Source organism: Cupressus sempervirens, chromosome 10 (genome assembly GCF_028749045.1).
Source record: "Cupressus sempervirens isolate cs-2001-9-10 chromosome 10, ASM2874904v1, whole genome shotgun sequence".
Classification (NCBI taxonomy): Eukaryota; Viridiplantae; Streptophyta; class Pinopsida; order Cupressales; family Cupressaceae; genus Cupressus; species Cupressus sempervirens.
In genome coordinates, this window is record NC_143127.1 from 887,970,869 (window position 1) to 887,982,356 (window position 11,488).

At 34.3% G+C, this 11,488-nt stretch overlaps 1 protein-coding gene across 2 annotated transcripts; it reads right to left on the reverse strand.

Annotated features, from left to right (window-relative positions):
* Positions 1-859: 859 nt before the first annotated feature.
* Positions 860-3,917, reverse strand: LOC149536840 (putative aquaporin PIP2-8). Of its 2 annotated transcripts, none has more exons than XR_016357135.1 (4): positions 3,507-3,917; positions 1,827-2,122; positions 1,453-1,675; positions 860-1,290 (listed from the first exon to the last, which is right to left on the reverse strand). XR_016357135.1 is itself a non-coding variant. In XM_089804967.1 (4 exons), the coding sequence occupies exons 1-4, from the start codon at positions 3,790-3,792 to the stop codon at positions 1,171-1,173; spliced, it is 843 nt and encodes a 280-aa protein (XP_089661093.1). In that variant the 5' UTR covers positions 3,793-3,917; the 3' UTR covers positions 860-1,170. The 2 variants fall into 2 exon arrangements, 1 of the variants encoding a protein (XP_089661093.1); XM_089804967.1 differs by having other exon boundaries at positions 1,535-1,675.
* Between the last annotated feature and the right edge of the window lie 7,571 nt (positions 3,918-11,488).

Consider the following 11,488-nt stretch of genomic DNA (forward strand, 5'->3'; position numbering starts at 1 on the left):
TTGGGCATCATCGCTTATGATCTTGAAGCCTTGTTCTCAACAAGAGTTGATTACTCATGGATTCTTTGCAAATTTAATCTATTCACCTAGGCATAATCTTGGCATCATCGCTTATGATCTTGAAGCCTTGCTCTCAACAAGAGTTGATTACTCGTGGACTCACTTGGAACCATTCAACTTCACCAATAAGGCCCATTGATAGTCAACATCTTTTTCATGAAAATGCTATCAATAAATTAATGTTTTCAACTCTACATTTTGTCTTGAAAGTTTAAATATAACGTATGCAAAGAATTAGAAAGAATAATTCTATGCATCAAATAATAATACTATAAAATAAGTTAAAATAACAATAATAAAAATAAAATTTTATAGTAAAATTAATATTTAATTTAATAGATTATGATATATTAAGATTCAACTAAATAACTTTTTAGTCAAAATTTATTAATCTAATTATATAAATGGTGAATCATATGAATAATTATAAGGATTAGATAAGAATAAAACCATGCATCCATAATAAAATACTTAAGAATTAATTATAGAAGTAATATTTAATTTAATAAATGAAGATGTTGTTATCAATATTCAACTACATAACTTTTAGTCAAAATTTGTTGACGTAATTTTATACATGGTGATTCATATGATTTTATCTCTGTCATGAAAATCAATAATCCGTGAACTTCTCATAGTGATCTGATTCAACTTTATAGTCAATTTAACTTTTCCAACTACTACTTCCCATTTCAACAAGAAACGAACAAATTCTACTCATAGTTAATTCAGCTACTTCCAATTTCAACGAGAAATAAACATGAACAAATTCTAATCATTGTCAATTACACTAATACAATTGAAATAGAAACCGATTTTTTCAATTAAAAGAAGCAAAGTAATTACAGATTTAGAAGCCTACAAGAGCCAACACAAGATCACAAGCAAGACTCTGCTGTTTACTCAAAGGGATCTCTAACTTTCAATTAAACATAGACAATAATCTTACACATTCTCTGTTACCAACAACAAAAAATTGGACATACTGACTGAAGCAACAAAAGTGGCTTTTAACAACAGAAAACCAAAGCAAGAAAACTGTTTTATTCACAATTTTTTCTGTGTGGCTCAGAAGACAAACATAGCTTAGAAAAGCAAGCTCCAAAACATTTAGACCGCCGTGTTGCTGATGAAGGATCCCAAGGCCTTCAAATGTGATGCCCTTAAAATGTACTCGTGGTATGCTGTTGCTGCAATTGCTCCAGCAAATGGGCCTACCCAGAATATCCACTGCATTCACATGAACCCACAACTATATTAACAGTTTGTCTTACAAAGTTAAATCTCCTTGCATAATAGGCACTCGGCAACAGGAGGAGGTTTTGGATTTGAGTTTACTTTATATTAATTAATTGCAACACATAATAATTAATCTTAACTTCGACCTTTTACCTGATCATCCCAGGGCTGTTGGTGGCCATAAATGACGGCTAATTGCAACACATAATAATTAATCTTAACTTCGAGCTTTTACCTGATCATCCCAGGGCTGTTGGTGGCCATAGATGACGGCTGCTCCAAAGCTCCTTGCAGGGTTGATGCCAGTCCCTGTGATGGGGATTGTTGCCAAATGCACCATGAACACAGCAAACCCTATTGGCAAGGGAGCCAAAACCTGAACATTTTAAAAACAAATCAGTCAATTTCTAGTCATGAGGGCTTAACTACAAGTAAATGTATGAGGGGAAAACAATACTTCAATGAATCTCCATGGCTGCCCTACGGAATTAGATGAAAGCAAATGTATGAGGAGAAAGGGAACTTACAGGAACATGGGAGTCCCTTGCGCTACGCTTGGGATCTGTGGCAGATAAGACTGTGTAAACAAGTACAAATGTCCCAATAATCTCGGCACCTAGGCCCACACCCTTTGAGTAGCCAGGAGCAACAGTGTTGGCACCACCTCCATATCTGTCATAGAAGGACTTCTGAAAGGCCTTCACCAGTCCACACCCACATATGGCTCCCAAGCATTGGGCTACCATGTAAAGCACAGCCCTTGGAAACGATACCTTCCTAGCTAAAAACAGCCCAAATGTCACTGCTGGATTGATATGCCCACCTGCACAGATCCATCAAAGAAAAGCTTTATCATCAATCATGATTCAACCAAACCGTGATAAAATTTCTACTTCTTAATGTTTCAAAATATTGAAAAGAACAAATCATAGAGTCAAAACCAGAATCAATGCTTACGATATTATAATTGTTAAAGAAACAGATTATTCGATTGAAACAAGAATCAATGCATACTAACATCATAGACTGTTGAAATCATGTCTGTGGTAACAGAATTCCTAATGCTACAAACAAAAACATGGGCATGATTTCTATGGAGTGTGATCCTTAAGAATGAATTGAAACAACCCAATATCTTCAATCACAATTCCTACTTTTTCATGATGAATCATGGAGTTTGATTCATATCATTAAAGAAAACCAGTTGAAATGAGAAATAGATACTAACATCATAAACTGTTGAAATCGTGTCTGTATAATGCTATAAACGAAAAAGTAGGGGTATAACTAATAATTTCTACATGAAAGTAGTAGAATTCCTACCTTCTGATTATAGGGTTACTAATGATAGAAACAAAAATATGGGTATGATTTCTACATAACAGTAGTAGAATTGTGATATTGTTATTAGGATTCAAGTGCGTAGTTTTTAAATCAAATTCATTGACTCATGATTCATGATTCTATAAATCTATTTTTTAGGAGAATAAAAGGAGCATTTCACAAGGCCACCTATCCTAGCACTACTTCAGTTTGAACACTAAATTTCCTCCATGGTTAAACCCACTCTACTTGCAATCCCATTTGCAAAACCTTCACCAAGTGTTATAGACTGCAGAGTGTGATCCAAAACATAAAAGAAACCAACTTATAATATCAAAACTACAAGCAATCCATACTAACACCATAAACTGTAGAAACCATATGTCTCTGCAGCAATAGAATTCCTAATGCTAGAAACAAAAACAGGGGCAAAACTTCTATGGAAACAAAAACAGGGCATGAATTCTATGGAGCTTCCTATGGAGAGGGTTCCTTGATGTTGAGGAAAAAACTCGCACAACCCATATATCTTCCATTATAGCTCACAATAGCAGTAGAATTTTTATTCTTTCATTACAGAACATATATGTTGAGGAAAACAAATCATACAGTCCAAACCAAACCAGAAACCAGAAGTAATGCATACTGTGGACTGTTTAGTTGTGTTTCTGGGTTATAATTGTGTGCAAATTTTTAACCACCAATGCCTCGGATTATACTCCATGAGTGATTTTGCATTCTTACACTCTCATGGTGATAGATCATAGAATATGATCCAAAATGTTGGTGGTTAAAAATTTACACACTTACACAGAAACACAACTGAACGATTCATGAATTATGGAAATCTTCTATCTTCGATACAGAACATGGATAGTTCTCACCTGAGATTCCTGCAGTGCAATAAACAAGGACAAAGATCATTCCCCCAAAAGACCAAGCAATTCCCAAGAGCCCAACACTACCACAGCCAGCGCTGTTTCTCTTGTGCCCAATTACAGTTGCAACTGTTATGTACAAAAACAACAATGTTGCAATGAACTCTGCAATGAGTGCACGGTAGAAAGACCAGAGCTTGAACTCATTCATATCAAAGAAAGTAGCAGGTGGGGGATCTTTGTAATCCTTTGCCACAACACCCCCCTGCTCCACTGCTTCTTCCTTCGCCATTTCCTTTATCTAGATAACCACTTCTACACGATCTTACAACGTGGTTTGTTTATAGAGAGAAACTTCTGGATGAAGAAGCGAAAATGTTTTGTGTGATGAAGAAAGGCAAGACTAGGTGTGATGATGAAAAAGGTATGGCATGTGAGCTATTTATGGCCAGAGGAAGGGGCATTTCTATTCCAAGTGTACCCTACTGACCACCGTCTCTGTCAAATCTGCATTGCAAAGCCCACTCAGAGCTCACCAACGGGCAATTTTCTATTGTAGATCAGGACAAGAATTGGACTGTAGCCGACCATTCTCATGCTGCTTACCTATCTTTTTGTACGTTGGAAACGGTAATTGAGATATTACAGTTTACCCACCCATTGAATTGAAACCCTAATGTTTCCGTGAGAGCAAAAAGATTTCACAGCTTGGATAGCTGCAGCCACACCTACCTGCTAGCTGGCCGGTGTGGATGCATTTTGCTAGAAATCTCTAGGGGAACGCCAATCTGATGGTGATGTCACTGGCAATATCTATAGGGTTTCAAGGCCATCCCATAGGTTTGAATAATGTGTGATAATATCAGATCTGCAATTCTGAACTAACCAAGAGTGTGAAGCTACATATTTTGATTGAGACTCTAATTGATACTTCCTGCCATCCATTTGATATGATTTATAACTATTTTCTCCTTAGAATTGATATGCAACTGTCAATATTCGGTTGTTTGGTTATATGTTATTTATGTGTTCTCTTTGTGAATTTAGATTGAGATCCATCTTGTCATCATTTTTGTTAGTATATGAGAGTCTTAGTTAATGATATTATTACATAGTTTGAAAATATAGCATTTAGAAGGTTCAAATAAGGTGAAAAAAAATGTTGGAGAAATCAATTCTATATTGAGTAGGAAATGGGAAGTCAATGCTTAGAGTCTAAATCATTTGCATTTGAGGTCTCTGAAATTAAATAAATGGAATTTCTTATGTTGGGGTTAAAGAGGCGAAAGCCAACCACTTTTTGGACCTTTATCAATTTTGTGGGTATTGAAATTTCTTTGTCACAAGTCAATTCCTATAAGCTACACAATAATGCTCTCTTAACTTGTGAGTACTTATCTTCTTTTAGGCAAAAAAAAAACCCCTTCAGTGAGGTTGGTAGCATTGAGGCTTGAGAAGTTAGAAAATACACATAATGACAACCATCACAATATGGATGAAGCAAGCTTAATTTTGATGGAGCCTCTCGGGGCAATCCTAGCCCATTGAGTGTTGGTTTCTACATTAGAAATTAGAAATGAGATGAGGTGGCACATCTTTTTGAGCCCCTACCAAAGGGATCAAACAACACAATGAAATAAAAAGTGCTTATGTGGGGTTTAAAATTGGCTTGACAACTTAAAATTTCAAAATTAGGGATTGTTGGCAACTAAATGTTTGCAATTAATGCCCTTCAAAAGGGACTATGCGAGATGCAAGCTTGATGCATTTCTAGATGCACTTCTCGAGATTTTGTGAGGTTTCTTTGTTTATGCAGTAAGCCATGTTTATAGGGAGGCCAATAAGCATATTGATCAACTAGAAAACTCTACTCCAAATTGGACAAATGAAAAAATCATACACAACTTTCTTGGCACCAACATCACATTACCTAACTTATTAATACTGCCCACATTTCCAATAAATAATTAGTTCACACATTGGAGTGAGAATTCAATCGTTATAAACAAGTAGATCAATGATGTGATTGTCACTTTGAGGATACCACAACTTTGGCAAGGACTGCTTATTACTAAGGTCATGTTACTTAGGAGGACCTTCCTTGTATTTCATAAGTGTACCCCCCATTATTAACATGTTTGGCTCTATAAAATGAGGTTGTTGAGAGGTCTAAATAATGAAATGCAATTTAAAAGGATGCAATATTGGAGGGTGGATATGCTAGAGCTTGATATGCCAATAATGCTTACCATCTCGAAGAGGTGGATTTCCAATTTAGGAGAGCTAATGACACATGAGCTTAAGGTGGTCTTCTTGACCAACAAAATTCTAATGATGGCAACCATCCTTGCATGGTTTTGGGTGTATGTCTTCCATTTGTAGACATTGTTTTAATTATCATATTTGTTCTTGGTTTGTTACTTCACTACTTGACTTTGGTCTTAGCTCTAATGTAGGTATTGGTTCATCCTATGTTGTTAATGTATTTGAAAGATGCTATCTTATTTCTTATTGGTTTAAATTTCATTCATATAAATAAAAAGTTATAATTTCAACTCATATAAATTTGTATTATGTAATAATTATTTTCAATATTCAAATGCCATATTTACAAAGCATTTAGTAATATCAAATTTGTAAATAAAATTAAATAAAAATAAAATAGATTCAGTATTATAATAATTTATATGTGTAAATCATTTGCCCTTGAAGAAATATAATAAAGCGTAATATATTTTAGTGTATTACTCCATTTAATTTTTTCATTCTAAGGAAAACATATTTTTTAAATAATACTTGGTTAAATTAATTAATTAACATTATTAATTAAAAACTATTCTAAATTCTATTGGAGTCTTTTAACAAAATGGTGCTACTCCTCATGGCTAATGCCTCGGGAATAATTGGAATTAATAGTTCAAGATCATAATCCTTCCCTCTCTCAAGGTCAGTCAGACAAGGTTGTCCCCTTGCCCCTTCATTATTTGTCGTTGTTGTTGATAGTCTACACTAGATATACTTAGGGATGACTCTCTTTCATCAAGGGTCAAAGGTATTACCCTAACTAATAAAGAATAGTTGAATAAAGTTCAATTTGCTGATGACACCTCTCTTCTTATTGAACTGTCAGAAAGCAACACCAATAACCTTACCAACAATTTAGATCTCTTTTGTAAAGCATTTGGAAGCAAAGTGTTTATTGCCAAGTCAATCACGCTTGGCTACGAGGAACATCCCCCTAGTATAATAGATTTGGCTTTTCCTAGGGTGGTCACTCTCTGTTGTACCAAATATCAATTTCATGTGGGAGTGGGTCAAAGGTAGAATTGAAAAGAAACTGAACAAATGCAATAACAACTACCTATCATTGGCAGGAAGAATACAAGTGTGTCAAAAATGTCTAACAGCCTACACAGTATATTATTCTTCAGCTTGGCTCTTCAATCAAGCTCTTATCAATTATGTGCAAATAACTATTAGAGAATTTTTGTGGTTTGACATAAGAGGGCATAGGAAAAGACATATTGTCAAGTGGAAGTGGTGTGCAATGAGAAAGGAAATTGGGGTCCTTAGAATTAAAGACCATAGATGACAAGGTATTGCATTGGAAACTAAATGGATAGCCATAGCAACTAACAGGAATGAACCATGGAAAGTGCTTATCAGGAATAACATTGCTAGGGGATCCCCAAGTAAAGGAAAATCTTGGAAGAACCTGCATCTTAATAAACTCCTCTTAGGTAAATGGAAAATTGGAGTAAAAGGATCAGTATCATTTAAAACCATATGGAAATCACAATAATGTGTGAAGGTATGGATATCAGGGGTAGGAATAATAGACAACAAATCCAAGATCTACAGAGAGAGATCCCCATTGTGGAATGTCGAAAGAAAAGGGAAACCCCTTGCTCTTATTCAGTGTTGCTCAACCTAAGCTTGGGCTAGAGTGGGAATCAATAAGTTTAGTGACCTTATAAGAAATGGGAAGTTGATTCTTTGGGAAGACCTTGTTGCTAAATTCAACCTCCCTACCACTCAAAAGAGAACCTTTGCCATGATCAAAGATGCATGACATGCTGCTAGACTCCCTAGTGTCTATGAAGATGTTGCTAACCAACTTCCATCCTTAGCCTAGTTTGATGATACCCCTTTCTTCTCCACCAAAGCCAAATATCTCTATTGCCTCCTTTCTGACAATGATGAAGTTTTTGAACACCTCAATGCCAGGTGGACCATGGACATAGAAACTAAAGACTAACCCAAATACCTTCCCTCAATATTGCAATCATGAACCCAAGATCTAGTGCTTCCTTTGGTAGGCCCTATTGCACAAGTTCCCTCTTTCTAAACCAGATGGTGAACCTTACCTCTATACTGTTTGCTCCCAGCTTGAAAATGTCTTCCACGTATTCTCTGATTGCCACTTTGTCAAAGAAGTTTCTCGTTGGTTTGGTATTGCTCTAAGTGTAGATATCCATATCCTCCAAGCCTTCATTGGTCATCTTCTGGGCTATTCTATCTGCTTATGTGCTTTGGTTTATTTGGTTAATTGGGAATGATGACATATTTAAAGGTAGGTCTAGAATCCTTACTGTGTCTCTTCAGAGGCTCACTATGCATAAACTTTGTGTGCAAGTCAATCTCAACTACAAGGTGAGCAGGAAGCAACCACTGAAAGTTACCAATGCATGCACCAGGATACTCATGGAAGAAGGGGTATTGTATAAGGTTAAAAGAAAGGACAACACACCCTTTGACTTTGACTGCACTTTGAAGAACATGCTTGAGAAGATCAAAATTAGAAGGGAGGTTAAAGAGTTGAATGATCAAGATAATGCAAGGAACCCGACCCTTGTTGCAGTTGCAAGACCAAGAGAGGCCAAAACAAGACTTGGCCACATTATCAATGGATTGGCTAACAACATCAATGTTCCTAATATGATAGTGGTTATTGAAAATGTTGCTGAAATCAATGACGATAAGCCCCCATGTCTTATGGTCAGTGTTGTTTCACATGCCCTTGGCTTACCTTGGATGGCTATGATGAACTCCCCAATATTTTTGGTTAGAGATGGTAAACTTAGGCTTGTATGGTTTAATGGCCCATGTACTTAGGCGACTTGGATTAAGGAAATAGTTTAGTAGCTTATAACTTGTTGCTTTTTGGGTCTTTTTTTTTATTGGCCCACTATTATATGGTGGATCTAAATGAACCACAGATCGAAATACATTGTTGGTTTCTGTAAATTGCGAGGTTTTATATGATGTAATGGACTTCTTTATTATCTCTAATTTAAAAAACTCTATACTAAATATATAAATTGAAATTAAGGCACTAAATGCTAAATTGAATGTGAAAAATAAATAATTTTAAAGATGATATTTAGCTAGATTTAAAGTGACCAATTATATAGGAATCATCTAATTAAAATATTGAAGTTTAGGGACTGTCTTTGATTGTTTGAACAAGAAACTCTTGTCATATTTCTTTTTTAAGACATTCTTCTAGAACTAGTGACAAGAGGCAAACAATATTGCTATCTAATAAATTTACTCTAATGATTCTTGAATTCTTTTTTTATTTTTTCAAGTAAATCCATCTAATAGATAAATGTTCTTAAGTACAAATGTGTGTTAAATGTATTTATGACAACTATTTTTTTAACTTAATATAAATATAAATAATAAAATTTAAATATCAAAAAATAAATTAAAAATAATGTAAACCAACTCCAAATTCACATATCTAAATGACAAGAGTTTATACAAATCTAAACATTATGATGTGTACAAATTAATTGTCACTTTAACTTTTAAGGATTCTCTTAGATTGGACAAAATTGACTTTGGCTAGACCAAGGGGATTACTCCATCAATTCTTAACACAGGCTTGAAAATATGATTTTGCTAATTATGAAGTAAATTAACATGACTGATTCTTAGATTTTGTTTATGTTCTCAAATGAATTCATCCAATAAATAAACATTCTTAAAAATTAACTAAATGTTAATTTACGTATTAAAATTCACATTGAAAATAATGTTTATCAAATCTTAACCCACAAATTTGAAGGGAAGAAATTGATACAAATCTAACATAAATAATGTATACAAATACACATAATCAAAGTACACTAACAACATTAAAGACTACTAAACTAAATCAGAAATATAAAATTAAAAATATTATGATTTGTCCCCTAATTATTAAAAAAAATAGTATTAACAATCATTAAAATTTTATTTTTAATAAATTGATATACAATTACTAAACATTGATTGCTCACCCTATCAGTTTTTTAATAATTTTAAAAATGATTGATTTTGATATTAACACTCTGCATACCTATATAACTATTAAAGAATAAATGTCTCAAATTATAAAAATTAAGTTGAATTTCAAAATACATTTATTACTAACAAAAATACATTATCTTATCCATGTCAACTTCTTTGTTAAATTTTATCTCAATCTTAATCTTTAAATTTTATATACATTCCAAAGATAAATGAACTCAATAGTGATCTCATATCATTAAACTTAATGAGCACATATCTCATAGAATCATAAAATATTTTAGTTTTTGCCCCTTCAACAATTGAAAAATAATATAAGTTTCCAAAATTATACGAAAATATTCAAATTTCCAGCTTCCTTGAGAACACACGCGATTAATATGGGTTTGTCCGTTCTCTGCAAAGAATCCCACGTTTAGGAGACCTTGACGGATGCTCCCGGTTACCACCTGCAATAATGTCCGCACACTGCCATGGTAAACCTACAACTGTCGGTTTTCGTGGCGGTTTACAGTGCCGCAAGATTCCAATCCGCCGACTAGTCCACGTGGCGGTAGGTTCCACCGACCAGCCAATCAGCGACGACCGTAGTGGCGGGACCCATATGACCAGCTCAATGCGTCCTGTGGGCCCACCACAAGGCAGCGTCATTATCTGTTCCCCATGATTGTGTATTTTAGACGCCTAAGTCGTCACCAAGCATTTATTAAGAGTTTTGCATTTCCATATCGAATATAGTCTGCGCTGAATGATGAGACTTCCATGTGTTGCCACGTGCTATGGTATCAACTCATTGCCTTTATGCTCCACAAGTTTTTCTCCTAATAAAATAGATAGACGCCCCTAGCTATGGGGCAATTAGAATGCAACTAGACACATTTATTCTTCACATCAAATATCATCATCATACAAAATCTCCATTTGGTATATTATTGTGGATTTTTGAGGGATTTTCATTGGTTTGTTTTTCATAATCTATTTTTATGATGCTATAAAAATTTGGAAAAATTGATAAAAACATGTTATGTGAATTTGTATTTTATACTTGTATCATTTTTGTATGGAGAATAGGGAGAGCTTCTTTATTATTATTATTCAAGAAAGCTAATGAAAATTGCAAAATTAGATCTAAATCTAAAAAAGGTTTGCAAAAGATGAACAAAATATCAGAATTATGTACATCACATAAGAGATTGCTCTTTCAAGAGTACATTCAACCACACATTATCAATGGCTGACACAAATATCAAGGTTGGAATGCAACACGCTATAGATCTATGTACAATTAGAAAGGAGAATATACTATGGTATAGGATTTTTGGTAGTTTTTGTTTCTCTATTATAAGATTTGTTTGACTAATCTTGATTGTTTTAGACTGACCATGTTTGAAAATATCTTTGAGGTTTGATGTCATGTTGAAATAGGACATGTTTGTTTAGGTCAATTTGGAGACATGTGGAAAAAGATTGAAGACAATAGATCAAGACAAGGGATCTAAATTGTACAAATATTCCTAGAGCGAACATGTGGATCTAAATTCATTGTAGAACATTGTAGTGTTTCCTTCCTTGCATGCAAATAATAATCCCTATAATAGTGAGAGAGGATATGGTATTCTAAGGTGTAGAGTGAATGTGAACAAATGATGTGATAGACATAACTTTGTTGAAATGTCCCTATAAATCAATGA

Bases quoted from the DNA above. Each gene is read 5' to 3' on its own strand.
- LOC149536840 (XM_089804967.1), bottom strand. From the start codon at position 3,792: ATGGCGAAGGAAGAAGCAGTGGAGCAGGGGGGTGTTGTGGCAAAGGAT. The intron at 2,123-3,506 runs GTGAGAACTATC...GGATCTGTGCAG, and splicing joins TTGCACTGCAGGAATCTCAG to GTGGGCATATCAATCCAGCA. The intron at 1,676-1,826 runs GTAAGTTCCCTT...TAAAATGTTCAG, and splicing joins CAAGGGACTCCCATGTTCCT to GTTTTGGCTCCCTTGCCAAT.